Genomic DNA, 27669 nt, shown 5'->3' with positions numbered 1-27669 from the left:
GTCTCCCCGGAGCCTTCTTTTCTCCAGGCTGAACAACCCCACATCTCATAGCCTGTCTCCACGGTAGACCCTCAGAGCATCTCTGTGGTCTCCTCTTGACCTGCTCCAACAGCTCTATATCCTTCTTGCGCTGGAGACCCCAGAACTGGAAGTGGCACTCCTGGGCATCTCACCAGAGCAGAGCAGAGCAAATGGGGAGAAGCTCCCTCCCTCATCCTGCTGCCCACCCTGCTGGGGATGCATTCAGGACATGGGTGGCTTTCTGGGCTGCCAGTACATGTTTGTGTGCACGTGGAAGTGTGTGTACAAGTAAGTGTGTGGAGCCATCACGTGCTTGGCTGTGCCTCCATGTGTCACCATATGCCCATATGGTTGCATGGCAAAGGTGCACATGCTCACCTGTGCCTGGAGTGTGCACAAAAATGTGTAAGGCCACAGTGTGAATGCTCATCCATGCCAGCTATGTGCCTGCCTTTGTCCATGTGGGGAATGCACAAATATGTGCACAGTGGCAGTGTATGTGCTCACCCATGCCCACAATGCATCTATGTGGATGCACATGGTGCATCCCATGCGTGGGGTGTGCAGGCTTGTGCATGTGGTCTGTGACAACACATATCAACACGGAAACCGTGCATGTGCCCACTTGTGCATATGCCTGTGTGGATGGTGTACACACGTGTGTGGCTGTGATGCCTGTGCATGTGCTGGCCCTGCCCACGTGGGTGGTGCACACACAGGTGCACTGCAGTGGTGCATGTGCTCTCCCATGCCCATGCATGGGCCCATGTGAGTGGAGCATCCGTTTGTGCACGGTGGCAGTGCACGTGAACTCCCATGCCTGAGCCGTGCCTGCCCGTGCATGTGTGAGCGTGTGCACACGTATGTGCATGGCGGCGGTGTGTGTGTGCGTGCCCACGCCGGGGCTGTGCGTGCCTGGGTGAGTGCGGGAGTGCGTACACGTATGTGCTCGGTGGTGGTGCGTGAGCACACCCACGCCGGGTGTGCCCGCCGTGCCCGCGTGGGCGGGCAGTGCACACGTGTGTGCACGTGCTCTCCCGTGCCCGCGCGGGTGCCGCACACGGATGCGCGCGGCGGCGCGCGGGTGCCCGCTGTGCCCGCATGCTCGGGGCCGTGCGTGGGCCGCCCGCGCCGCAGCGCCCGCCGCGCCGAGCAGGCCGGGGCTTGCGGCAGGGGCAGGGCCGGGGCCGTTGCGGAGGCACGTCCCGGCGGGGCCGGGGGGGCTGCGGACGGCGGGCCGGGGCTGGAGAAAGAGCGACCTTGCACCAGCGGCAGCGGCGGCTCGGGTCGTGCAAGGTGTGTGCGGGGCGGGGGGCGCTCCGCCTTCCGCCGCCTGGGCGTGCTGCGGGATGCTCGGCGGGGATCCGGCACCCGGCAGCCCTGAGGCTGGAGGAGGCAATGCACCTAGGGAGGGGGAGGGTCAGCACGCTGCCCTCACTCTCCTCGTCTACCCTCTCCGCAACGCTTGTTGCTGCGCGGAGAGACGGCACCGCGGTTGCCGGCAGCCGCGGGGAAGGGGGAGGGCGCGGCGGAGCCCGCCCGCGGTAGGTGCGTGGGGCCCGGCACGGCGCCGTGGGGTGTCCCCCGCCACCCCCGGCCCGGGCACGGCAGCCCTGCAGCCGTCCAGGCTCGCTCGTCCAGGTAGGTGCCCCCCCAGTTCCTCCGCAGCCCTCGGGGCCGGCAGGGATGCCGTGGGGAGATGGCTTTCCCCGCATGCGGGAACCTCGCGCTGCCCCCTCCATCCCAGCCCACCCGCAGTCACCTGCTCGGGGCTGGCGACCCACGGGCGCGGGAGGTGCACCCATCCCTCCCCAGTTGCCGGAGCCAGACGGGTGGCGGGGTCCAGCTGCTGCTTTTCATGGGGATCCCTGCGCTGTCCCCGGCCACGCAGGGCAGCCCAGCACCTCGGGGGTGGGCAACAAGGGAAACTAGCACAAGCTGCGGGAAGCGGTTCCACCCCTCTGTGCACCAATGTACCAATGCCCGAGCATGGGGCAGCCACAGTCTCCTGCGCCCAAGCCAGGGACAACGTTGGGATGCCAGGTAGGCTGAGGAATAGTTGAGACACTGAAAAAAGGCAAGGAGGAAAAACTTTGCCTGCAAGGATGCCACCCTGAGTGTCATTCCTGGGCGAGGAAGCGCCATCTCCCTTGATTTCCAGGATTGCACCTCCCAGCTGTCGGAGCCCTAGAGGATGAGGGGCCATGCATCCCCCTTCAGGGCTCTTCTTCCACTCCTATGTATCCCTGTCCTCTCAGGGTTGTCACAGGAGGCTGCAGAGCTCTGAGCCAAGCCAGGTGGGAAGATGGCTGAGAAGCTGGTGCCTGGGGACCTGTTCTTGAGGAAGACCCGGGAATCAGTGTCGTCCCTGGACTCGGACAAGCTGGCACCCATCTCACCCGAGGTGGGTGGTGAGGAGTCATCCGACAGCGAGGGCGAGCAGGAGGACAGTTCCCACAAGCTCATCCGGAAGGTTTCCACGTCGGGGCAGATGAGAAGCAAGGTCAGAGGTGTGGGATGCTGGGGGTGAGGGGCTGACTGGGTGTAGGGTCACTGCTGAGAATGGGGCAGGGGAGTGAGTTCACCTTCTCCAGGGTGTAAATCAGTACCAGGTTCTTGCTGCTGACAGACTTGACCCAGACAGAGCTGGGAGGGTTCTGGCCCCCTTTGCCCTGTGGGAGGGCACACAGAAACATGCAAACCCCACAGTGGTAGTGTCAGCATTGGTCCTGTGGGGCTGTGAAGCATGGATTTTATCCCACCATTCAGGAACAGGGTCTCTCCCATAGCCGGACAGCCTCCACCACATTGCCTTCGTGCTGCGTTTGTATCCCCTGGGTTACCCTTACCTGTTCCTGGAAGAAGAGGACTCTTTTTGGGAGGTTCTGCCCCATGGATGCTCTGGAGCTGAGATTTAGGGTCATGTCAGTTCTGTAGGCTCCTGGGATCCCACACCCTGCTGCAGGCACTGCGTGTGCAGAGCTTGGTGGGTGGCAAAATGGAACCTGCATCTTTCCTAGTGGCCCAGATACATTTGGCTGTGCCAGCTCCCCTGCGGGCCCCATTCCCACAGATCCAGTCCTCAGTGGTGGTTTGCTGGATGGATGGGAACACCTTTGAGGTCAGACGTGACACTCATACTTCTTGGCCACTAGCATGAGAGCAGCTGGTGTGTGTGTGGGGGTGGGTGTGTGTGTGTGTGTGTGTGTGTGACAATTTGCTCAGAAGAAGCTATTTTGATAGTACCTACAAAATATGGGGTGTGGTGCCTTTAGCCAAACAGGAGTGTGTGGTCAGAGGTGTCCCAGGTTGGGACAGTGAAATGCAATACAGGGAGAAATAACCTGAGCCAAATGACCAGGTGGGAAGCAGGGAGAGAAGGAGGTTTGGGGGAGACATTTTGGGGAGGGAGGATGCAGACACAGCGCTGGGAGGATGCTCTGGATGACATGCTGGGCGAGTGGTCCCTTTGCATCCACCTTTCAGCTGCAGGAAGGAGGTGGCAGAGTGAGTCAAGGCAGTCCCTGCAGTCTTGGGTAGCACACGGGGGCTGCTAGAAATCCCCCTGCATCCAGCTTCCAGTGCCAGCCAACCCTTGGTGTGGATTTGGTGGCTGTGCTGCTCCAGGGAGAGGGGAGAGCTCTGAAAACACAGCATGGGAATGCAGTTGTGGGGCAGGGGAGTATCACCGGACTCTGGTGTTGGGTGCTGAGGGCATGAAGGAAGGGGAATGGGGCGGTGTACTGGGTCTGGTGGCAGCTCTGGGGATGCTTGGGGCTGGGGCAGGCTCCCCTTCCACTGGCCCTGGCGTGGCTGTTGTGCCAAGACTGGTGCACTGGCATGACGTGGGCCAGAGGATGCCTGCTCAGGGGTATGGAAATTGCATGCTCCCAACCTGGTACTGTGTAATTTTCCCACTTGGCAGAAGAGATTTCTGGAGCATGGGGTTTTGAGGGGACTCTTACTGAGTCCCTCTGGCTGATCAAGGAACATGCCTCAATTTCCCCTTCTTTGAAGCAGGCTGGCACCAACTCTTCCCTCTCCAGGCTGGCTGCCAGGTGGGTGTAGAGGGCTATGCTGAGTGCAAGATATTGGAGGGGAGGCATGGTGGGAAGCCAGGCCAGTGAGCAGGGTCATGGGGATGCTTAGTTCTGTGTGTGAGCCCTCGGCACCCTTCCAGAAGGGCAGCAGTAGCCACTGGAGTTTGCCATGCAGCACTTGCCATGCTGTGGGGCACATGGACATCACAGGGAGCCATCAATGCCAGGAAATCTGAGAGGAAGGGGCAGATGGCTGGGCTATGCCCATGTCCTACAGCAGCAGCACAGGAACACGAGCATGCTCTGAGCCCCAGCCCAGATGCCAAAGCCCCCCCCATACCACCAGCAGGTTCTGGCCTCTCTGCTGACAGGCTGCACGTGGGGAAAGGCTGTTTCCCTGCCTGCCATGGCCGCTGCCCACATCCTGCCTGGCATCAGCAATTAGCCATGCAGGAGGTGATGCTGTGCAGTGTGCCAGAGGAGGCAGGTGGCGTGATGGATGGGCAGGCGGAAATGACATGTCTCGGTTAACAGCCCATGGAGCTGGGGGAGAGGGTGAGAGCTGGAGGGGCCTGAGAGTGAGCTGTGTATGCCTCCCCCGCCGCCTCAGTGTTTTCACCTCAGTGTTGGAGTTCAGTGTTTTTCCTGAGGATGCCTTTGCCCTGGTCCAGATGGGCAGGACCACACTTGCCAGCCTGGCTCCTTGTTGGGTGGACTCCTTCCTTCCCTATGGAGATGAGGATTTTTGGATGAGATTGCTGCTGCCACCCAGGTTGGGCTGTCCCTGGCTCACAGCCCTGCCGTGGCGGATGTGCTGCCTGTCACTCCAAGCTACAGCCACAGAGTGTGTGCCGTGGTACGCACCTTCCTGAGCGATCTTGATACCCCTGTCACCCAGGTGGGGCTGGGGTAGGGGGAGGGAACCATTGCCTGCACCCCAGGGACAGGTACCTAATGAACACAGTTAATAAGGGAGAGTTCAGTGCCAGAGTGGCAGGTCCTGAAACAACCGGTGGTGGGGGGGTCAGGGCACATGGTCCTATTTTGGGTCATATGTGGTGGGTGGGGTGCTGGAAAGGGTCTATCGGAGCCTGCCATTTTGAGGGGCTGGGAAAGGTCCCACCCCACTGCCCATCCACACTGACTGGGGAGACCCTGGTCTCTGGTGATAGAAGCAGGCAGCTTCTCTCATGCCAGGCTGTTGTCCAGCCCCTGGGACAGGAGTAGGTGAGGATCATTTTGCTGAATCCTTCTGATTGTTGCTCCCTAGTCCCAGTGCTTCTGTGCTCCGAATGCCCATGCCCCCATCCCCTCCTCAAGCCTCCACATCAATCATGTCCCCCCACTCCACACCCCCAGCTCGGCTTTTTCCAGGCTGGAACTGTGGACACCCTGAGGGGTGCTTTGTGCCAGCATTGGCGTGGAGGCGGCGAGGTCATTGTGCTCAGTGACAAAAACAGCTGCCAGATGCAGGTGCCCCTGCTGGACTGAAAGGCTACAGGATGGATGGGGTCTTGTTGATGCCCCTCCTCCTCCTCCTCAATGCAGCTGGGGGCTGCCAGTTGCCTGTACCAGCTTTTAGGTGTGCAAGGGCAGCATGGGAGGGGTATGTGATGCTGCTTCCCGGCACTGGTCCCTTTAGGGCTGGGCCTGGAGAGAAGGTGAAGGGGAGAGAGGGGGCACTGGTTCTGGGGTGCACCAACACATTTGAGTTGCTGGGGGTGGTGGGTCATATCCTGCCCATGTGGCTGGGGCGTTCATTTCCCGGCACTGCATCAGCACAGGCTCTCCCAGCAGCTGAGTGGAGGCAGAGAGTGATCCAGCAGCACTGTTTGGTTCAGCGAGTGACAGGTCCTGGGGTAATTGCACCAGAGCTGGGAGGTGGAGGCATCAAGGGGGCCACAGTGGGGTGCATGCCAGGGATCCAGGGCTGCCCGTGGCGTGGGCACAATGTGCATGGCCATGGTGGGCAGGGGCCACCATGGCTTGTCTGCTGTTTGGAAAGGGGGATCGTGTTCCTGAATTCCTGATCTTGAGATGCATCACAGCTGCTTGGTGGGGCTGAGTGACCCACCAGAATCCTCCCATGGGGCTCAGGGGGGTCAGTGGGGTTATTGGCACCCTGGGGAATGAGGGCTCCTTGTCCTTGCTGCAGGCATTGAGCATCCTGCAGGCTCAGGGTGCCCCAGGAATGGAGCAAGCTGTACCTGTGCATACTGGGGTGTTGGGCAGCTGTAGGGAGCCTAGTGAGACAGTGCTGTAGAGCCAGGCTGTGGGCAAGGCTGCCCACTGAGGGCTACATCCTGGCCAAAAGATGAAGAAAGCCAGGTAGAGCTGCTGGGGCCAGGCTTGGAAACCTTTCTCCTGCAGCAGGAGGGTGGACCATGGGTCCTGGGCAATGAATCCTCCAGACTTGACACTACTGGGACACTGGATCATCTCTCATACAGAGAGAGCCTGGGAGAGCTGGGACTGTTCAGCCTTGAGAAGAGTCTGTAACCAAGGAGTCCCCAGTTTTTGAAAGGGAGGGTGCAGCAAAGAGGGAACCAGGCTCTTCTGGTGATGTCTGCCAGTGGACAGAGATGATAAAATAGGAAATTGCACCTCAACACAAGAAAACACTGTCTGAGACCAAAGAGGCTGGGCTTGCTCTCATTAATCAGGACTTGCCAAGCTGGTGCCTGGGGCGTGAAGATAGCCCCAGAGTCACTAGCCGGATGTTTGTGATGTTTCTCAAGCACTGTGCCCTCTCCCCGCTCACTTTCTCCATTATGAGAATGTCGCTCTTGCCCATCAGCTCTTGCCCACCCCTGCTGGGCAGAGTGGGAGGGCACAAGGGGCAGGGGGGAACCAGCACGGGTCGGGCTGATGTAGGATGCCTGCCAGCAGGATGCTTGGGGACCGATGCGGCTGTAGATAGGGAAGCATGACCTCATTTCTAAAAAGCAGCTGCTGGATGATGAGGTGTAGGGGGGGTTGCCTTTCTTCTGGGGGCTCCTTTCCTCATTCCTCTCCTGCTGTTAATTCTCTGTCCCCTTTCAATGACCTTGTGAGCACCATGTGATGGCTTGTCAGGACTGGTGCTGGAATCTCCTTTCAAGCATCTACCCAGCACAGGGAAGGGATATTGTTGTTGGTCCTGCAATGGCAGAAAGGTCCATCCCCTGGGAGCAGCTGAGCCTGTGCGGCTATAACACCCATCAGGCACCGAGCCCCCTGACTGCCCAGTCCCGGAAGAGCTCTGCTGTGTCGCAAAGCCTGATAAGGTTTCCAACTGACTCCAGCCTACGGGGTGCCTAGCAGCTGGTGGAGGCCCTGCAACTGGGCTGTTTGAGGGCTGCCAGCTTTCCTCTGCTGTCCTGGTGCCTGCTGTCTCAGCTGGGGGATGAGCTCTGATACAACTGGACCCCGGCTTGTGCTGAGTGGGCTGCTGCATTTGGAGCAGGAGGGTGGCTGCCTGGAATGATGCTGGTGCAATGCAGGTTGGTGTGTTGACAGGTTATCCTCTTTCTCTTCTCCTCCTACCGGGTGAGGCATTGTGTGGTCACAGGGACAAGTATATCCCTTCAGGAGTGGTGTAGGGTGGCCAGCTCTGTGGGCAGACAGTGTGGTGCTCACCAGCCATATGTGCCGGCATTCCTGTGTACCAACCCTCCTGGCTCTTCTCCAGGTGCTCCTTTGCTGTCCAAGCTGATCCCAGCAGGAGAACCCTCCTGCCCCAGCTGTGGTCAGACCTGGCTGCACAATGGGCTCTTCTCAGGAATGGCAGTGGCAGAGCTGGGAGAGTGGGGTGACAGAACAAAGCAGCATCCTGGGGCTCTGCTTTAGGGCTGAAGGAAGGGCTGGCATTTTGGGTTGTAGCCTGATCTGGAAGAATCCCTGCTGGAGGGTGTTGAGCTCCCCTGGGCTGCACTTCAAGCCCCCCTGCTTGTGCCAAGCACACAGCCAGCCTGTGGCATGATGGCCTCTGGGAACCAGCCCAGTCCTGGCAGGCCACATGTCTGGCCATCCTCCCAGGGCCATTTTTAGCTGTGTCCCCTCTGAGGCTCTGCTGCCACTGCCACTTCAGTTGCATCTGAGCTGGAGGTGGTAGTATGTCTGCAGATGCTGTATGGTTCCATTCTTGCCTTTGCCCTCCTGCCCTGTGCCTCCAGGATCCCCTCAGTGCTGGTACTGAGTCTCCTGGGCTGGAGAGAGCAGGGAAGGACCTTAGGAGGGGGCAGTGGAGTGCTGGGACAGAGCCCCACAGGGGAGTTGGCCTCTGGCTGATTGCTGGTCAGGTTGTATGTGGCTCTGGGTGTACCACCTTGGTTGCTGAGATGGGGCCAGCACTGGCTTTGCTGAGGCTCCCTGCAGTGCTTCCTGGGGCTCTCCAGACAGAAAAGCTGTGGTTGGGGTGAGTGGAGGGGCTTGGGTTTGTTTTGGGGTGTGGGTGGCACACTGTGCTTACAGCTGTGCAGTGACCAGTGCAGAGTTCCCAGCCCAGTGGCCAGGGGCTGCCACTGTCCCCGAAACTCTCCAGGAAGAAGAGGCAGTCCCTGCAGGTGCTCAGCTCCAGCTCTTTTGAGCTCTAGGGTACCTAATTGCCACTTACTATATAGGGGACTATATTATTGTGGTGACCCTGGGGCCCTGGACAGGGCTTCGGGGAGCCAGCACAGCAGGGGTGATGCCATCCTGGCATGGCCTGTCTGCCCTTGCCATCCCCACCCCTTTCCTGTTTGCAAAGGGAAAACACTGGGCTCACTCAGCAATGCTGCTGCAGTGTGGCTTCCCACTGTGTGGCTGGGCCTGCTGCTGGCCTTGGTTATCAGGTGCCTCTCAGGTCTCCTTCTGTTCTTCATTCCAAAGGCAGGGGGTCCAAAACCACGGAGCCATTTGGGAGCTGCTCCCTGCCCCAGCAGGTGGAGCAGGTGCTCCTGGCTGAGACCCATGGTCAAAAAATGAGGCAGGCGGGTGGCTCGCCGCAGTGAGATCCCAAAACAGCCCTCTGGCACCCCAGACTTGTGTGCCTCCGCAGGCAGCATGGGACAGCTGGGCTCCAGGGCTCATTTTGGAGAGGGCACCTGCCTTATTTTTCCCAGGGAGGAGGAAAACACGCTGGCACCAATGGAGCCTGTACCACATGGCATCAAACACCAGGGATGATGGAGCCTGGATGGGCAGCTGCTGACATGAGGAGTTGTGCAGCAAGATGCTGCACATGGCGACGCAGAGGGCTTGGGCTTTGATGCCCAAAGCAGACCTCAAGGGTGCACGTGGGGAGAGGTGTCTCCTGAGCTTCTCTGCACCAATTTTGCCACCCCATGTTTGGATGCTAGGGATTAGTCTCCACTGGTGGAAAACTGAGGCACACTCCCCCCAGCCATGGTACTGGAAGTGTTGTAAAATTCTGATGGGTACTGTGGTGAAGGTGGGGGACTCTGCCTTTCAGGGCAGCTGCATCCTGTCCCTGGAATGGCCAGGACTGTGACATCTTGGGGCTAGGTGATGCCTTTTTGCTGCTGTCTGTCAGGAGCTGCTGCTGGGGATGTTCCAGCTCTGACCCTCCTTTGCAGGATGGGTGCCACCTTCCCGGGCAGCCGTCCTTGCTGTATCCTGCCACCCACGTGGCCCTGGAGCCAGGCAGAGTGCCCATGCCCAGCTGGCTCCAGCCCCTGCTCTGATAGCCCTCATGGCGCCATCATGGACCCGCCTCTTCTTCCTTCTCCTTGTCATCCTGTTCTCCTGCTCCCCCCATCACAGCTCCCCATGCCACTCCTTGCTGTCACACACTGCCTGTCCTTTGCAGAAACAGCAATGACTGCAGCAAACACAGCATCTGCGCCTGGTGAGTGCAGCCAGGTGTGGTGGATGTGCCGTTTGGGGCCAGATCCCACCTGGTTATGGCAGGACCCTGGCTTGTCCCCGCCTGGTGTGGGACAAGGACTGCTAGGGTGCATGGTTTGTGTGTGGATCTGGGGGTCACAGCTGGACCCCGCTGGAAGGACCCCTCTGCACTCTCACAGCTGAGAAGCCAGGGAAAGGATGCAGTGTGTCCCGGAGTGCTGGCACTGGGGACAACTGGGCTGTTTGAACCTGTACGGACACTCGTAGGCATCGTGGTGGTTGACCACAGCCAAATTCTGCACCAGTCTTGGGGTGTGATAAAGGCTTAAAACATCCCTCTTCAAACTCTAAGCTGGAAGAGAGCAGGGAACAACATGATGGGTGCCCCAGGGAGGTTTGGGAGGGCTAGGCATTTGGTGAGTTGAGGCTCAGGGAGCCACACCCCGGGTGTGGTTTTGGCTTCTTTGTGACTTTGAAGACTCCTGCTGTTCCTAGTGCTTTGGCCATCTGGTTCAGAGCCATGGGGCAGTAGATTAAGACTGAGACCTGAGGCTGGTGTGTTTGCAGGCTGGCAGGTGCCTGGGTGCCACCTCTTGCAGCACATGGGTTGGCACAGGAGTGCAGAGCCGCAGGGCCATGGTTCTCTCGCTGTGCCCTCGTGCCCAGTGCTAATTTGCCGTTAAATGTGGCTTGTCATCGTGTGCCTGGATTGGATACAACCACTGTGGCAGCTAATTGCAGAGCAGCAGCTGAACGGGGCTGCCGGTGGTGTTTAAAGAAGATACAATCAAAGATGAGGCAGTGCCAGAGCATCTCTGCTGCCCCACTCAGGCTCATAGCCATGTTTCAAACACTAATTAATTGAGTCTTGTAAACACCACTGCGAGGAGGGTAAATATTGGCAGGTGCTGTGTTTCGGGGAGGGCAGAGGACATGCAGCCAGGTTGCAGTGATGTGCTGTGCTGCAGGGGATGCTCTGCCTGCTGCGGGTTACTCTCAGCCCCAGGTTGTCCCCTCCAGGGACTGTGGGGGCCAGGCAGAGCTGGCTGCTCCCTGGCTGTCTGCTCTCCAAACCAGCTGGGGCCATAGTGCCCAGGTAATGCCACTTCCAAGATGCAGTCCTGGTATCTCTGGGGCACTGGTGTCCCCTCAAAGGAAGCTCTCCTGGCCCCAGTTCTGCCCTTGGCTTCTAGGGAGGCTGCAGCAGGGTGAGGATCTCCAGGCACTGCCCTGGGGATGGAGAGGAAGCATCAGCAGTGGAGGCTCTGCACTGCTGGAGACCTGCATCTTCCAGCCCTGCCATGCCCAGCAGCATCTTTCTGTATCACAGGGAGTGCCCAGTGCTCAGGCGATGGTGGGCAGGGAACATAATTTGCCCTGATATATGCAGCAGAGAGTGAGCCCCAGAATGTCCAATCTGCTCCTGGGGACCCAGGGACTGGTATCACAGGGGAAAATGGTGGCTTTGGTGATCCTGGGGTCTATGGGAGCTCAGGACACTGTGGTCTCTGCAGAAGAGCGTAAAGGAGGGGCTGTTGCTGAAGCAGACGAGCTCCTTCCAGAGGTGGAAGAGACGATACTTCAAGCTGCGGGGCAGGACTCTCTATTATGCTAAGGATGCCAAGGTAGGCTGGGGGGTGCTTCCAGCATGCTCAGTCAGGGGGAACCTGAGCCTGCCAGCCCAGGAGGGGACAGAGATCCCTGCCTGGTGGACTGGGACTCTGGTTCCTCCCTCGCAGTCCCTGATTTTTGATGAGGTGGACCTGTCTGATGCCAGTGTGGCCGAGACCAGCACCAAGAACATCAACAACAGTTTCACGGTGAGGGAGGTGTGGGGCTACCATCTGCACCCTGTAGAGATCTCAGCACCTTGTGGAGAGGCACTGCAGACCTCCCTCATCCCCCCAGAGCCGTGGGGCACCCCATAGCATGGTCTCCTGCCGCTGAAAGTGGCACTGGTGTGCCAGAGATTGCTGGAGTCTGTGCCGGGTTCTGGCTGGCCTGGCAGTGGCATTGCGAGAGAACGTGGGGATGGTGGCTGTTGCAGGTGATCACGCCATTCCGGAAGCTCATCTTATGTGCGGAGAACCGGAAGGAGATGGAGGACTGGATCACTGCCCTGAAATCTGTTCAGAAGTGGGAGATCCATGAGGTGATGTGGGCAGGGGGCTGGGTGGATCCATATTTCCATGTGGAGTATGTTTCCGTTTGGGTGCCTTTGACTGCCAGACAACAGCTGCTGTCCTTGGCATAGTCCCACAAGGAGGACAGGAGTTGGGCTGCGGGGACTTGAGGGGCCAGGAGGGAGGGAGTGCCAGCTGAGGGTCCCAGGCACTGATGGGGCAGGGCTGTGCCTCCAGGCCACACAGTTCAACATGGAGCACTTCTCGGGCATGCACAACTGGTACGCCTGCTCCCACGCCCGCCCCACCTTCTGCAATGTGTGCCGTGAAGCTCTTCCAGGGGTCACCTCCCATGGCCTCTCCTGTGAAGGTCAGTACTGGGGTCCTGCTGGGAGGTGGGCAGGGGCTGGGATCAGAGCAGGGCAGCTTCTCAAGGCTGGGCCAGAGCAGGTGTGGTGCAGGGTGATGCCCACTGCCTGCCATCCCCAGATGCAGAAGGGTTTGGGACCAGGGCTATGCATGCTGTGGGAACCTTCCCTGCTCCTCACTGCTCCCCTCCATGCAGTCTGCAAGTTCAAGGCACACAAGCGCTGTGCCGTCAGAGCCACAAACAACTGCAAGTGGACAACCCTGGCCTCCATCGGCATTGAAATCATCGAGGATGAGGATGGGGTAAGCAGGGGAGTCCCTGTCAGGGATCCTGGCAGGACAGAGCCACCAGCAGAACTGGCCTCACTGTGCCCAGATCAGGTAGCAGGAAAAAACCGTAGCTGTCCCCTGCACTGTGTGGCCTCTGCGCTTGGCTCTGCAGGGACACAGCTTGGGGACACATCCTCTGACACCCTGTATCAGGATCCCTTTTTGCTGTCCAAGTGGGGCCACCTCCAGACATTTTCTGGGGACGTCTGCCCTGCCTCGTGTGCTGATGGCTTCAAGGGGCCAGGCAGGCAGGGATGAGAGGACATGGGAGGGGTCCCTGACCTGCCTTGCCCTGCTGTGTGGCACCACCTCCATGGTGCCTGGGAAAGAGGTGGCCTATGACACTGTCCCTCAAGTGTGCAGGATGCCATTGGTGGCTGCCCTTCTCTGCAGGTGGCCATGCCCCATCAGTGGCTGGAGGGGAACTTGCCCGTCAGCGCGCGCTGCGCTGTCTGTGACCGGACCTGTGGCAGTGTCCGGAGGCTGCAGGACTGGCGGTGTCTCTGGTGCAAGGCCATCGTAAGGATGTATCCATTCCTGTCCCCACCCCTCTCCCAGCTCAGTCAGCACTGCCCCTCCTATGTGCATCTCTGGGAAAGCTGATGCTGGGGACTTTGGTGCTGCGTCCCCCAGCTTTGCTCATACAGGTGTCCCTGTGTTTCCAGGTTCACAGTGCCTGCAAGGAGCTCCTTGGCAAGAGGTGCCCCCTGGGCCAGTACAAAGTGTCCATCATCCCGCCAACTGCCTTGAACAGCATCGATTCTGATGGTGAGTCTTGGAGAGCACAGGGCTGGTCTGGCAGAGGGGACACGCTGTTTGGGATACGGCTCTGAGCTCTCTGAGCTCCTCTGGAGGCTTTGACTTGTGGCACTGTGCCTGTTTTGTGGGGCAGCAGGAACACTACCATCTGTAGGCTCCAGAGTCAATGCCCCTCCCTTGGTTGAAGGCCGCTCGTGGCCTTGCACTCTGCTCCAGGGCTTGGTGGTATTCTATGGGCTTTGGGGTGGCACTTCTTGCTCGCATGTGACTTTAGTTGCTCCTGCAAGGCCATCTCTTGCAGTGGCTCAGGATACAGTCCCTCTGTGTTGGGATCAGCGGTGCCAGCCCTACACCCCTGAGGTGGACTGTCCTCTGTTGCACCTCAATGGTTCAGCATCTCTCAAGGCAGGATGAAGCACTTGCTTGGGTTGTTTCCCAGTGTCTGAAGCTCAGCTGTTTTTTGGTAGTGCAGAGCACAGCTTTGCCCTGGCATGGGACACTGCAGTGAGAAGCCATGTGGAGCGTGGGGGGACCCCCTCGGCTGTCTCTTTCTCCTGAGGGGCCCAGCTGGCCTCCGCTGAGCAAAATCTGTTCTTCTCCTCCGGATATTTCTTTCTTCGTTCTTTAATGCTTTTCACCACTCAGCTCAGCCGGTGGCTCATTTGCCTCTCGTTACTCATTGGGATGCTGTCAGGGTAACGCAGCTGCTCCTCAGCTTCAGAGCCGTGGCTGCTGGTGGCTGATCCCTGGCAGCATCTCTGCCCTCTCCCTCTCCAGCAGCCCAGACATCCGTGGCTGTGACTGTTGCCCACCCAATTGGGAGCAGCTCAGCAAGGCCTTAGTCCCCCCCTTGTCCTGCCATGCTGTCCTGCTCCATCATATGGGTACTGCTGGCAGCAAGCTTTTCCGCTGCAGCCCACGCTCTGACTCAGCAGCTCCCAGGGCTTTGTGTTACTGATCTGCTCTGCTCGGCTGGGCTGGGAGTGGAGATGGAGTGGTGGCCAGGCAAGGAGGGGGTGGGCTGTGGGGATGTTTCCCCCATGCTCCTGCTGTGGTGGGGGTGCTGGGGCTCCTGGTTGCAGCCCATGGGGCTCTGAGGGCAATGGCTGTGGGGCTGGTGCCAGTGGCGGTGACAGCTGATGCGGTCCCTGCTGCAGCATTGCTGGGTCTGCCAAGGGAAGGAGCCTGCAGACACCAGCCAGGGGACTGGGATGGCCAAGATGTGCCTGAGGTGGGTGCGGGCTCTGGGCCAGCTGTCAATCCTTCTCTGCCTTGGGCACATTTCTTTCCCCATCTCATTTCTTTCCCCGTCTCATTTCTTTAAAAGCACAGTGCTTTCTCTTCCCTCTGCCCCTCACTATCCCCCAGACATCCCCATCGCTGGCCCTCCTGCCCCAGCACCCCACAGATTGGGCTTGGCACAGATGGAGTGTCCACACTCTGCTCTCCTGAAGTGTCTGTGGGGAGTGAGAACCGGGGCTGATGTGTTTGGGCTTACTGCAGGTTTCTGGAAAGCCACCTGCCCCTCGACCTGCTCCAGTCCTCTCCTGGCCTTTGTCAACTCCAAGAGCGGGGACAACCAGGGTGTCAAGTTTCTGCGCAAATTCAAGCAGTTCCTCAACCCAGCCCAAGTCTTTGACCTCATGAATGGGGGCCCACACCTGGGGTAAGCACCTGCCTGAGCACCCTGGAATTGCCTTGGTGGGACCCCGGTGGGCATTTGGCACAGTGCCCAGTCCCTCTCTCCTTGCCCCCCACCCAGGCTGCGCCTCTTCCAGAAGTTCTCCACCTTCAGAATCCTGGTCTGTGGTGGGGATGGCAGCGTGGGTTGGGTGCTCTCTGAGATCGATGCCCTTGGCCTCCACAAACAGGTGAGTGGGAGTGCTTGGCATTGCTAATGCAGGGTGACACCATCCCCAGCGTTGGCACCCAGCCCAGCTGGGACCCCTCTGTGTGCCCTAGGTGCTGCCGAACAATGGGCATGGCAGGGTTGGGGGTGTCACAGGTGCCTTTGGGGGCTGCTTGAGTCCTCCACTGTCTCTCTCCTGCAGTGTCAGCTGGGTGTCCTGCCACTGGGGACTGGCAATGACCTGGCACGGGTCCTGGGCTGGGGCAGCCTGTGTGACGATGACACTCAGCTGCTGCAGATCCTGGAGAAGCTGGAAAGGGCCACCACCAAGATGCTGGACCGGTGAGCAGGGCACAGAATACATGCCTCTCTGTTCCCCCCTACCTTGGCATCTCCTGGGCAGCCTGTCCCAGTTCCTTGCCTGTCCCTGGGCTAGGGGGCCAGAAGATGGCAAGCAGCCATGGTTTCTCCTTGGCAGGTGGAGTGTGCTGACCTATGAGGCTCCCAAGCAGTCCCCCTCAGCCCTGAAGGAGGAGGAAAATGGGGACTCCAACATCCAGGTGGGAACTGTTGGCATTTGAGGGCTTGAGATGGGCAGGGCAGGCTAAAGGAGCTGTTCAAGCTATTAGCCAATTCAGGGGCACACAGGGAGGGATGGCCCAGGAAGAGGTCATGCTGGGGGTCCCTGGGGATTGGGGTACAAAGGGGCTGGCAGTCAGCTGCATGCAATGAAATGAGCCTGGCAGGTCTCAGCCTGGTATGTGCAGTTGGGAGCAGGCAGCAGGTGAGGTAGAGCTAGCCTGCCACTGGCCAGCTGTTTTGGACTCTTCTGTGTGCTTCCCTTCAGCCCCTTGCCTCAGTTTCCCTCCTGCTGTGACTGACCTCCCCTCTACCCAGCAGTATGGGCATGGCTGCCCTCAGCAGTGGGGAGTGGGCTGAATAAGGGCTGGTCATCCCCAGTCCAAGGCTGGCTCGGCAAAGCTCCATGCCTGAGTGGGGCACGTGGCAGGGTGGCAGGGCTCCAACTGTCTCCACCTGTGCCCCCCAGGCCCAGATCTCCCATTACGCTGACTCTGTTGCTTTCCACCTGGCCAAGATCCTGGAGTCGGACAAGCACTCAGTGGTGATCTCCTCTGCCAAGTAAGGAGGGGGCTGTCGATTGGAGTGCCAGAGCCCTCTTGCTGGGCTGGGGCATGTCCCCAGGGGCACTGCACCCCTCTCGACCAGGCTGTCAGCTGCCAACTGTGCTGGTGCCTGGCAGATAACCCTGGTGCTGGCCCTCTGGAGCAGGGGGTGTTATCCCAGCAGTCCCCCTGGCTGGCATCTGTGCCTCGCTGGCCATGCCCCTCTTGACCTCCAGCCACTTCCCTTGGCAGGTTCCTCTGTGGCACTGTCAATGACTTTGTGACCGAAGTTGGGCGGGCTTACAAGAGGGCAACGGAGAACAAGCAGGAGGCTGAGCTGATGGCACAGAAGGTGTGTTGCAGGGGAGCTGGAGGGCTGAGTCAAGCTGGTGGCACAGCCCCTGAGCTGGGGAGGGTCTGCTCCGTGGGCCTATGCTCTTGCTGTGCATGTATTGGGGTGTGCCATGCTTGGGGTGCCCAGGCATGGGGTGTCCAGGTGCTTGGGAGTATCCAGGCACTCATAGTGTCCAGGGAAGTGCCCAGCACTGGTGGGGGGCAGCAGCTTGTGCCAGGTGCTGAGTGGGGTAGGTGTCCCACAGTGCGCCATGCTGAATGAGAAGCTGGACTCGCTGGTGCGGGAGCTGAATGAGGAGGCTCAGGCCATCATGGTCCCTGAAGAAATGGCACAGGCCACTCATGCTGATGTCAAGGCCCAGGAGAAAGGTGGCAGCTTCAACCCCAGCCCCATGCCTCGCATCTTCAAATCCAAGGAGCAGCTCATGCTGCGGGCAAACAGCCTGAAGAAAGCCCTGCGGCAAATCATTGAGCAGACAGAGAAAGGTGAGGGGGTGGTGGGAGCTGGCAGCTTCCCTGATGCTGCTGCTGCAACAGCAGCCTGGCAGGGGCTGTGAAGCCACAGTGGGTTGGTGCTGGACCCGTGCCTTTGTTCTCCCCTGGGCTCCTTGGGATGGCAGCAGTGGCCCCAGCCTGGGTCCTTCCTGGCACAAGCCCACAGGGCTGACCTGAGGAGGGGCCACAGGGCTGCCCAGACTCCCTGTCATGCCCCTCTTTGGATCCAGCTGTGGATGAGCAGAACAAGCAGACACAAGCCTATCAGGGCAGTGTGGGCCCCAGCAAGGACAGCTCGGAGGAGCTCAACAAGGAGGAGGAGAAGCTCGGTAAGATGCCAGCAGGGCACATGGCTTTTTGTGGGGGCATGGGCGTGAGTCATGGGATGGGCTCCAGGTGAGGACCCACGTGGCAGCTACCTCTCTGTCCACCCTGGCCAGGCTCCCGGCGGGTGACGGTGACCTCTGCATCTTCCTCCATCATCCTGGACCGGCCAGACACCTTTGGCAGCTTGCAATTCCCTGAAGACCCCAGCACCCTGTGAGTCAAGTGTTCTGCCTGCCCGGGAGACCATGGCTCACTCTTGTTGCCCATCACAGAGCAGGAGCAGAGCTGGTGCCACACTGCCCCTTTGAGGAGGCTGCTGTGGCAGCCCCTGCCCACCAGTGTGGCATCCCTGGTACCGGGCCCTCCCTGACCAAGCAGTGCCCATGCTGGGGGAGCCTGCCTGTGTGGGATCTCTGGCTGATGCTTGGAGCTTGGGGCTCCCGCCTGCCCAGTGCAGGCAGGTCCTGGCTGTGCCATGGGTGTCCTGCCATGGCAGCTGAGGGAAATGCAGCCATCCCTGCTAGCTTTGGTCAGGCTTCCTAGTGCCAGCTGTTCTGCTCCAGTGGGTGTTACACCCCATCCTCTAGTGCCAACCCAGAGTCACCGATGTGCAGCTACTACTCAACCTGCTTTCCCTGTTTGCTGCTTTCAGCCACTTCTTGGAGAAATGTGTCATGAATAACTACTTTGGCATCGGCCTGGATGCAAAGATCTCCCTGGAGTTCAACAACAAACGCGATGAGCACCCCAAGAAGTGCAGGTTTGCTGGAACCCCACAGGTTTCCCCCAGGAAAAACATGTAGCCCTGGCTCTCCAATGCCTGCCCCAGGAGGGACCATTAAGATGCCAAGGGGCTGACTTGGTGCTACTGTGCTGGGGATCCTTCCTGCAGCAGATTTTGTACCTATACCCAGTACTGGGATGAGCACCCCTTGGTGGCAGGCTGCAAACACCCCAGAAGGGTGAAGACATGAGGGCTTGGTGAGAGTTACTTGCTCTGCACCTGGATAGAGGGACATTGCTATGCTGGCATGGAAGGGTTGAAATGTGGGTGCAACATGCTGCACCTTGGCTTTCCTGGGAGGCAGCAGGAATTGGGGAAACTAAGGTGGGGCCAACAGTCCAGGACTGTTCAGCCCAGTGCCCTGGGAAGGGTGCGGAGCCTGTGACAGGCAGTGGGGAGCCCACAGCCCCTCATCTGTTCCACTTTGCCCCACAGCAGCCGCACCAAGAACATGATGTGGTATGGGGTGCTAGGCACGAAGGAGCTCCTGCAGCGCACCTACAAGAACCTGGAGCAGCGGGTACAGCTGGAGGTACAGGGCTGGGAGAACAGGGACAGGGTGGGAGGGGCAGTAGTACAGCAGCCCCCTAGGCTCAGCCCTCTCTTGCAGTGTGACGGGGTGCCCATCTCACTGCCCAGCCTGCAGGGCATTGCTGTCCTCAACATCCCCAGCTATGCTGGCGGCATCAACTTCTGGGGAGGCACCAAGGAGGACAATGTGAGTGCCAGTACCATGTGATGAGTTGGGTGGCATGACGTCCTTTCCCCAGTCCTAAGAAACCCTAGGGCTGGGGAGTCCCTGCCTTGGGCACACATGGGGGAAAAGCTGGGTCCCAAAATGAACTGATTTTGGAAGTCTCATATGTAGTGGTCCTCTACAGAACTTTGGGGCTCCATCCTTTGATGACAAGAAGCTGGAGGTGGTGGCAGTCTTTGGCAGCATCCAGATGGCCGTGTCACGGGTCATCAACCTCCAGCACCATCGCATCGCACAGGTAGTGACAAGGCACCCTGCAGGACTACAAGTGGTGCCAGAAAGCTTTTGGGGCAGCAGTGGAGCCTGAGGCAGTGCAGCTGTGCTCAGCCTGGCAGCCGTTGATGCCACCCCTGGGCTGTCTGCCCCACAGTGCCGCATGGTGAAGATCACTATCCGGGGGGACGAGGGTGTCCCAGTGCAGGTGGATGGAGAGGCCTGGATCCAGCCACCCGGCATCATCAAAATCCAGCACAAGAACAGAGCTCAGATGCTGACAAGGGACCGGGTGAGCTTGGGGTGCTCAGCAGGACCATGCTGGGACATGGGGAGGTGTGACCATCTCAGAGGGGCCATGTCTGTCCCCTGCAGGCATTTGAAAGCACCCTCAAGTCTTGGGAGGACAAGCAAAGAGGGGAGAGCTACCGAGCAGCCACACGGCCACGGCTCAGCTCCCAGCAGTCCATGGAGTATCTGACCGAGGAGGAGAGCAGCCTCTTGCAGCAGGTCTCACGGGTCGCTGAGACCCTCATTGCCAGGTCAGACTGCGAAAAGGGGAATGTGGTGGGCACAGGGAAGGAAGAGCTGTGCTGTGGCCATGCAAAGGTGCCTGCCCAGCCCAGGGGAGCCCTGACCTCCAGCCCCTGGCACCTGCAGGATCCATGAGGCAGCCAAGGCCCACAAAGCCGTGGAGCAGGAGCTGGCACATGCAGTCAATGCCAGCTCCCTGGCACTGAGTGAAGCCCTCTCCCACAAAGCTGCTGGCACCTCAGAGGTGAGCTAGGGGTGGAAGTGTAAGGCAGCCTTTACCCAGGTCCCCTGGGGCCCTGCCGCTCAAGGTACCCCTCTGTACCCCAGTTTCTCAGCAGGAATGTGGCTGTGGAGGTCGTGCTGAGCATCAAGGAGCTGTGGGCTGAGACCAGGGCATTCCTGGAAGGGAAGGCGGTGAGTGGGGGGCTGGAGAGCACCGAAAGTCCCCCAGGGCTGCTACGTCTGGGGCTGGCAGCAGGGTTGGGTATGATCCCTGTCCCCCACAGCTGGACTCGCCGCAGGAGGAGGAGGCACTTCACGGCCCCCTGAGTGTGCTGGGCCAGGAGTTGCAGCGGCTGCTGGACATCCACTGGCTGGGCCCTATTGCCCACCCTGCTGAGGAGGTGGGTGCACAGGGACTGGGGTGTGGCATAGCCCGCAGTCTGGCCTCAGGGAGCTGTAGCACCCCACCAAGCCTGGTTTCTTCACAGGAAGGTGCCGGCAGTGCCAACAAGGGCAGCTTTAAGCTTCGTCTCAACATCCCCAAGCCCAGAAAGGAGAAGGACAAGCTGCAGAAGCAGAAGACAAACAGTGCACTCCCAGGTAAAGTGAGCAGTGTGCCAGGGAGAAACAGGTGGTGCAGTCCGTCCTAGAAAGGACTCCCCTGTGCTGACCTATCCCTCAGTCTCCTGTCCTGGGCATGCTGGGGAAGGATCCTCAGGAAGGGGGAACAGGGCAGCGCCTGGCTGCCTTTGTCACCAAGAGCCCCTTACAGCTTACTTTTTCTGATATCAGACGTGCAGAGCTCCCCAACCCCATAACTCCTTGGCAAGGGGGAGAAGGGGGCTGTGGTACAGCTCAGCTTTTTGGGTAAGTCCCTTCTCCATGACTGAGGGTCTGGTTGAGGGGAAGCAGCTCAGGTATTGCATAAGTAAGCCAAGGAGAGGAGAGACCTCTACAGCCTGAGCAGGCTTTGGCCTCTGGCCCTGCTGGAGCCAGGGGTGGGAGGGGGATGCTGGCTGCTGACCACAGGCTGCCATCACTGCTGCCTGCCCTGCCTGCATCCCACTGCCTCCACAGGCCCCAGCAGTCCACCACTGTGCTTTTCCTCCCTGCTAGCAGACAAGTGGGGCTCCGAGGAGGTGGCAGCTTGGCTGGAAGCACTCGGTTTAGGGGAATACAGAGAAATTTTCATCCGGCATGACATCCAGGGCTCAGAGTTGATTTTGCTGGAGAGGAGAGACCTGAAGGTACAACCCCCTTGTGCCTCCTCAGGGACCCCCAGCCCCAGGGAGCATAGTGTCCTCCATCCCTCCCCTCCTCTCCCTATCCCTCCTGGTGGCAGGTTGGCCCTATACCTGGGTCTGCAGGGTTGAGCTTGTGCAGCTTGTGCACAGGGGCTGGGAGGCAAGGGAGGGGGGTGGCCTTGGTCCTCCAGCTTGCAAAGCTCCATACACATACAGCAGTATCAACAGAACCCTATCCTCACCTGCATTCAGGCATGGAGATGTGTTTGCAAAAGGACAGAGGGCTTCAAGCAAGTGCTATGCTCCAGCAAGGGAGAGCATGGGGAGCTGGGCTGAGCCTCATCCTCCACCCTGTGGCTTGTCCACTAGCAGGAGCCTAGGGCTGCCCCCTGCAAGTGCATCACCTCCTCTCTCTTTCCTGCAGGACCTGGGGATTACCAAAGTGGGCCACATGAAGAGGATCCTACAGGCCATTAAGGAGCTCAGCAACGTGCCCTAGGCTGGCAGCAGGGCAGCAGCCCAGCCCAGGCACTGGGTGGGTGCTGCCCCCAGGGAACAGGGGTTGGGTAGGGGAACAGGTCTCTGCCCTATATGTATGGAGCCCCCCCCCTCCCCCCGCTTGCCTTGCTTTATCTGTCTGTCCCCAGTGTCCCTGGAGCCACTGCTTCTCCCCCAGCCTGTGGGGCTGTAGACACTGAAACAGAGGTCTAACCCCATAGGTGATATGGTCTGACCACGGGTCTAGCCCTGTCAGGGTCACTATAGGAGCTGGGGCCACCCTCTGTGTGCTCAAGCTGGAGCCAAAGCAAAGTTTCCCCTTCCCCACATGGGTATTTAAGCTGTGTAAATATTTGGAGAGAAGATACTCATTGCTGCTGCTCACATAGTGTCATTACTAAGGGGAAGGTGAGGGTGGGGGGGAGGGCATTGGCAATACCTTTCCAGTCTTCACACCTGAGCTTCCTGCTCCCCATCATGCAACCCATCACCTTGCTCTCACCCTCTGTCTCATTGCAGCGAGGGGAAGTACAGTACTGAGGCTCACAGTCTACAGTGCCAGCATATATGACAAACACATTTTATTAACAGTTACACATGACTTTTTTTCCCCCCCCTCCTCAGTTAAAATTACTATTATTTATGTACATGGTACCACCCTGCTTGAGGGCGCCCCGTTATTTACAGGCTTATTTACAGAGTAGAGCTAGCAGCTAGTGAGTGCCTCCTCGAGCTTGAGCATGTCCATGGGGGTGACTTTGGCAACCTCAAAGAAGACCCTGGAAGGAACATGTTGGCTTAGGGCTCAACCACAGCCCTGACACCCATCCTCCAGGGCTCCCAGATCCCTACAGAACCCCAGGGTGCATGCTGGTGGTGTCACCCCTTGTGGCGGGGACAAGCCTGAGACAGAGCCCCGTGACACTCACCTGTGCGAGTACTTGCTGCGCACAGCATTCAGCTTGTCGTGGGGCTGGTATGTGAGGAGGAAATTCAGCCTCTTCACCAGGGGGTGCAGGTCCTGGGCACTGTACCCACTGTAGTACTCCAGTGTAGGGGTCTGCAAGGGGACAGCGGGGCTAAGCTGTGTCCTCTCAATGACAGGACAGCCATCATCTTCCCTGTCCAGCATCCAAATCTGATCATAGCCCTAGAGCATCACCCCACTCACTGGTCCATTGCCTCCCACACCACTGCCATGCCTCCCAGGGTGCCTCAGCAGGGACAGGGAATTAGGCAGGTACTCACCCAGCCCCCAAGGTTTTTCATGGTAAGTGCCAGCAGCAGGCAGCTGGCAGCCAGCTTTGAGGGGCTCTCGCGGGCATAGTCGTACTCCTGCAGGGTCATCTCGCAGAGGAAGCGGGCCAGTGTCAGTGTCTCCATGGTGGCACGGGCACACTACAGCCAATGGGCAGGGAAAGGCTCAGACTTTTGAGCAATGCTGCTCCCCTTCCCAGCCTTTTTGGGATCTAGAATGCTGCCTCTGGGGCACAAGACAGAGATCCCACACACCCAGCCTATCACAAACCACCACCCTCAACCCTTTTGAGGAGACCTGGACAGTTTCCTTGCTGCCAACTGGGAGCCTGAAGCTCCAGCAATGCAAGTCACCATCCCACGGAGCCAACAGAAGGGGTGCCTGGAGACACCTGGACACTAGCCCACCCTCCAAATGCACTCACCTTGGCAAAGCGCCGCAGGAAGCGGTAGGGGATGGGGATGTTGATATCGAACTTGAGGGTGCTGAGGATGCTCATCTCCATAGCAATAAGCTCCTCCCGCTTGTAGGCGTCATCGCAGATATAGAGGAAGTCATCCACACATGGTGGACACCGCTCCTGCGGGGGCACAACTGCTCAGCACCCCTGTGGGGGTTCACCCTGGCCCCACTCAGGAGATCCTACCCATCCCACAGGCCCTGTAAGTGTTCATGTGCTGCCAGACTCAGCAAGGACTGTTAACACCACCCTGTGGGACTTGTGTGATGTCCGCACTCCTCCAGCCCTTGGCTTTAACTCCATGCCTGCATGAGGTGAACTAAGGTATCCTGATGGTCTCTGCAGAGCAGAGAAAAGGTGGTACTCCAGTGACACCAGGAGACAGGATTCAGCCCACCATGACTGGATTTGCAGCCCTTGGGACAGGAAGGAGGAACATGACAGACATGCCATCTCAGCAGCTCTCAGCAGTGGCCTGGCCTTCTCCAAAACCCCACAGGGGCAAGAGAGGCACAGCCCCTCTGCCCCTGCACCCCAGGACAGCACACAAAGAGTCACCTCAAATTTGGAGGCAATGAGGATGGCAGTGGAGCCAATGAGCTGCAGCTTCTCCCTCATGCTCACCACCTCCACCAGGTAGTGGTCCACCAGCTTCACAGCCAGGTACAGTGTCTCATGGTTCAGCTCAAAGTTCTCCTGCAAGAATGAGAGCGGGGGTCATAACAGAGTGTCAGACAGAAGTTAGGCCTGCCCAGCCCCACCCAGCTCTCACAGAGGCCAGGGGTGCCCATAGGCCAGGCTCAGAGGGAGGGATATAGGCTCATCCCTAGCCCACACAGGGGGAGGATCAGCTGTGCACTGGGAATGCTTGCAGGAGCCTCTGCCAGCACACTGAGGTCACACGTGCCAAAGGCAGCATGGGGGCTGCTCTGCAGAAAGCTGTGCCCTCTCACCTGCACCTCCACCATCCAGTCCACAAGGATAGCACGCATATCCCCACTGATGTCTGTCTGCTTCTCCATGTAGTCAGGAAGCATGAATTTTTCCTGCCAAAGAGCCAGCTGTCAGGGACAGGGCAAACATCCCCACCCTCAGAACAAGCGCCTTTCCACCCCGTGCAGGCCCCTGCCAGGTGGTCAGAGCCTCTGGGCAGTCAGTGGCCCTGCCTGCAGTTACTCCTTCCCCAGACAGGACTGTCACCCCCTGGACAGGCATCACGCACCTCTCTTTCCCGCATGTACTCAAAGATCTCCTTGGCATACTCTGCATTGGCATAGGGGTCACCCAGCTGCTCCTTGTCAATGTCCTCCACTGCTGGTACCTGCTGGCACGGAAGAGGCAGCAATAAGGGAGAGGCCCTGTGGGTGCTGGTCACCTTGTTGGGGCAAGGCTGCTGCCCCTCTGCACCCCCCTTTTCCTACCTGCCCTCATCACCCTGCAGTCCCTGCCCCACTCTTTCCCATGGGAGGATTCTTGAAGGAAGATGGTGGTGTGCTTTACCCCCCCTCCCCAGCTTTCCATCACGCTGGCCAAAGTCTCTCCAAGGTCCAGAGCACTGCCTGGTGCCTCAGTACCACCAGTGGCAGCCACAGACCAGTGCTGTGATGGGCCTGGGGCAATGCTGCAGCCCAGGGTCCCTACCCTCTCCTCAGGAGGCTTCAGTTCCTGCACAGACACCAGCTTCTCTGGCACAGGATTCACTTTGGGGTCTGCAGGAGCTGTTGGGGGAGTTTTCTTCATTGACCTGGGAAGGACAAGAGCATAAATCATTGGCCAAATTTCTTGGCTGAAAGGGGCCTTCCAGAGACTCTTGCTGCTTCAGGAAGGGGCCAAACCACACCTAAAATATACCCACAGACTCTTAGAATCACTAAGGTTGGAAAAGACCGTTAAAGATATTGAGAACAACAGTTCCCCCAGCACTGCCATGCCCACCACTAAACCATGTCCCCAAGAGCCACATCCACATGACTTTTAAATCCTTCCATGGAAGGTAACTCTACAACTGTCCTGGGCAGCCTGTGCCAGGGCTGGACATCCCTTTTGGGGAAGGTTTTGCCTAATATCCAACCTAATCCTCCCCTGACACAACCTGATGCCATTTGTAGTAGATATACTATTTCTCCCCTGCATCTGGCAGGGTCTCCATCACCCAAGGGAACCCCCACTACTTGTCCCCATGGGACAAGTTTGCAGCAAACCCCTGCCTCCAGCTACTCACTTTTTTAGGTTGATCTCGTTGTTCTTGGCCACCCCCAAGGCATTATGTGCCTTCTGTGCCTTGGGTGGAGCAACTTTCACAGCCTCCTTTTTCCCTGCCACCACCTGGTTCTTGTGAGCCTGTTTGGGTCAGAACAGGGGGATATAGGGGCTGCACAGTGGAAAACAAGGTATGCCCTGCAGGGAGACCTCTCCTCTTCCTAATGGGCATGGGGCATGCCCCCCCACCATGGGGGGCTCACAGTGGGCACCAGAACTCCCACCCTCACAGAAGCACTCACATTGGTGATGTCCCCAAATGCTGATCTCTTCTTGGGCCCACCCTGGGGTGAGGACGAAGACCTCTTGGCATGACAGCTCTCCTCCTGCAAGAGAGGCTGTTAGAAGATAGTGGTCAGCTGCCCCACAGAAGTGCCCCTACAGCCCTCGCCTGGCTTGGTGCTCACCTTCTCGGGGTCGACATTCTCTGTAGCAGGGCCTACCTTGCCTGCTCGGGACTGCTTGGTAGTCAGCATCTTGGCATTGCGTGGCAACGGCATCCTCTCCCTTGGTCTCTGCGAGCAAGCTGGGGGCAAAGCAGGATGTGATGGGGGCTGCTGCTGGCCTGCCTCCAGGGACACCCGCCCATCTTGGGGCGGAACAGGGGGACTGACCCCTTCCCTGAGCACGGCAGGAGGGTAGTGCCCCAAGACAAGCCCAGGCAAGGGACAAGTCTGGCTAGGAGTCCAGGGAGGAAGGGACATGGACCCCAAAGACCGCCACCAAAAGCACTCTGCTGGGCGAGGTGGGACAGGCAACTCCCAGATTCCTACATCCCAGAGAAGGATGCAAGGGCTTGCACTTCCTCGCAGAGCTCGTGGTCTTGGAGATCTCCACTCCCCTACAACCCTCAGGGTCCCCTGGAGAAGTGGGGAGTCCCAAAGTTACCCTCTCCCCTGCACCCCCCGGAGTTCCCTAGGGGACCCGGGGGTCTTGGAGGCGCCCACTCCCTTGCACCCTCCAGGGTCCCCACGCCTGCCACCGCCTAGGGGTCCCAGCGCTGCCCACTCCCCCGCAGCCCCCGGAGACCCCACTCACCCATCCCCAGGTCGTCCCCCCCAGTCACCCACGCCCGGGATGTCCCCTCCCCACTCACCCATGCCCGGCCGCTGTCCCCGCGCCTCCGGCCCCGGCGCTTTTGAAAGTAGCAGTTCGGTAGCGGCCGGCCAGCACTGGCCGAGCCTCGTCCAATCAGAGTGCGAGGCGGTGCCAGGCGGTGGCCAATCGGCGGGCGCAGAGGGATGCAGTTGCTAAGGGGCAGGGCGGCAGCGTTTAAAATTCAACGCCGGCGGCCAATGGAAGGGCGGGCATGCGGCAGGGGCGGGGCGAGCGCCGGGCCGAGCGGGCAGTGATTGGTGGGCGTGGGTGCCGTTTAAATCCGTTCCGTGGGGCCCGGAGGGGGTGGTGTGGCGGCCGGGCAGTCGAGTGGGGAGCCTCGGCGTGGCCGGGGGAGCGGCGCCGGCTTTGCTGTCCTTCGGGGCGGGTGGAGCGGCTCTGGGGTCCACTGGGTCCTCTGCCTCCGCCCGCAGCCGAGGCTGTGGGTCCCAGACCTCGGGGCTGCCCTTTCCCAATGGGCTGGGGAGCTCTGGTTTGGGGGACAGGGTGTGCTGGCCGTGCACCTTCCTTGACCCGGTGTCGGGAACAGAGGATTCGGATCGCTTGGAGAATCACAGAACGGTTTGGGTGAGAAGGGACCTTAAGCTCATCCCGTTCCACCCCCTGCCGTGGGGAAGGACACCATCCACTATCCCAGGTTGCTCCAAATCCCGTCCAACCTGGCCTTGGACACTTCCAGGGATCCAGGGGCAGCCACAGCTTCT

The 27669-nt window shown here is 59.3% G+C and overlaps 2 protein-coding genes across 8 annotated transcripts; one reads left to right on the top strand and one right to left on the bottom strand.

The window, feature by feature from the left end:
• The first annotated feature begins 1218 nt into the window (after positions 1-1218).
• On the top strand, positions 1219-22256 carry LOC121670107 (diacylglycerol kinase delta-like). 5 transcript variants are annotated; one of them, XM_042039880.1, is made up of 30 exons: positions 1219-1317; positions 2280-2524; positions 11405-11515; positions 11630-11710; positions 11938-12042; positions 12251-12383; positions 12579-12685; positions 13106-13231; positions 13378-13480; positions 14975-15137; positions 15234-15342; positions 15523-15662; positions 15799-15880; positions 16369-16460; positions 16697-16796; positions 17044-17284; positions 17524-17622; positions 17734-17833; positions 18273-18380; positions 18843-18936; positions 19015-19122; positions 19286-19399; positions 19532-19666; positions 19750-19916; positions 20035-20152; positions 20236-20322; positions 20415-20531; positions 20619-20730; positions 21208-21377; positions 21799-22256. In XM_042039880.1, the coding sequence occupies exons 2-30, from the start codon at positions 2327-2329 to the stop codon at positions 21871-21873; spliced, it is 3495 nt and encodes a 1164-aa protein (XP_041895814.1). In that variant the 5' UTR covers positions 1219-1317; positions 2280-2326; the 3' UTR covers positions 21874-22256. The 5 variants fall into 5 exon arrangements, with proteins under 5 accessions (XP_041895814.1, XP_041895815.1, XP_041895813.1 ...); XM_042039881.1 differs by having other exon boundaries at positions 18840-18936; positions 21250-21377; XM_042039879.1 differs by having other exon boundaries at positions 18840-18936.
• Positions 22257-22438: 182 nt separating this feature from the next.
• On the bottom strand, positions 22439-27049 carry LOC121670241 (G2/mitotic-specific cyclin-B3-like). Of its 3 annotated transcripts, none has more exons than XM_042040176.1 (12): positions 26946-27049; positions 26257-26375; positions 26092-26187; positions 25812-25930; positions 25232-25334; positions 24813-24914; positions 24544-24636; positions 24149-24286; positions 23555-23710; positions 23121-23270; positions 22802-22932; positions 22439-22651 (listed from the first exon to the last, which is right to left on the bottom strand). In XM_042040176.1, exons 1-12 carry the CDS (start codon positions 26947-26949, stop codon positions 22579-22581), a joined length of 1284 nt encoding a protein of 427 aa, XP_041896110.1. In that variant the 5' UTR covers positions 26950-27049; the 3' UTR covers positions 22439-22578. The 3 variants fall into 3 exon arrangements, with proteins under 3 accessions (XP_041896110.1, XP_041896111.1, XP_041896112.1); XM_042040177.1 differs by having other exon boundaries at positions 24813-24911; XM_042040178.1 differs by having other exon boundaries at positions 26092-26175.
• Positions 27050-27669: the final 620 nt, after the last annotated feature.

This window comes from Corvus kubaryi, unplaced genomic scaffold (assembly GCF_017639235.1).
Source record: "Corvus kubaryi isolate FWS band 111438036 unplaced genomic scaffold, C.kubaryi_AGA036_p1.0 37395, whole genome shotgun sequence".
NCBI classification, from domain to species: Eukaryota; Metazoa; Chordata; class Aves; order Passeriformes; family Corvidae; genus Corvus; species Corvus kubaryi.
Note: the sequence above shows the minus strand (reverse complement) of the source record. Positions and strands in the feature narration are given on the sequence as shown.

Bases quoted from the DNA above. Each gene is read 5' to 3' on its own strand.
- LOC121670107 (XM_042039879.1), top strand. From the start codon at position 2,327: ATGGCTGAGAAGCTGGTGCCTGGGGACCTGTTCTTGAGGAAGACCCGG. The intron at 20,532-20,618 runs GTGGGTGCACAG...GTTTCTTCACAG, and splicing joins TTGCCCACCCTGCTGAGGAG to GAAGGTGCCGGCAGTGCCAA. The intron at 21,378-21,798 runs GTACAACCCCCT...TCTTTCCTGCAG, and splicing joins TGGAGAGGAGAGACCTGAAG to GACCTGGGGATTACCAAAGT.
- LOC121670241 (XM_042040176.1), bottom strand. The intron at 24,287-24,543 runs GTGAGAGGGCAC...TCATTCTTGCAG, and splicing joins ACTGGATGGTGGAGGTGCAG to GAGAACTTTGAGCTGAACCA. The intron at 22,652-22,801 runs GTGAGTGTCACG...TGTTCCTTCCAG, and splicing joins CGCAGCAAGTACTCGCACAG to GGTCTTCTTTGAGGTTGCCA.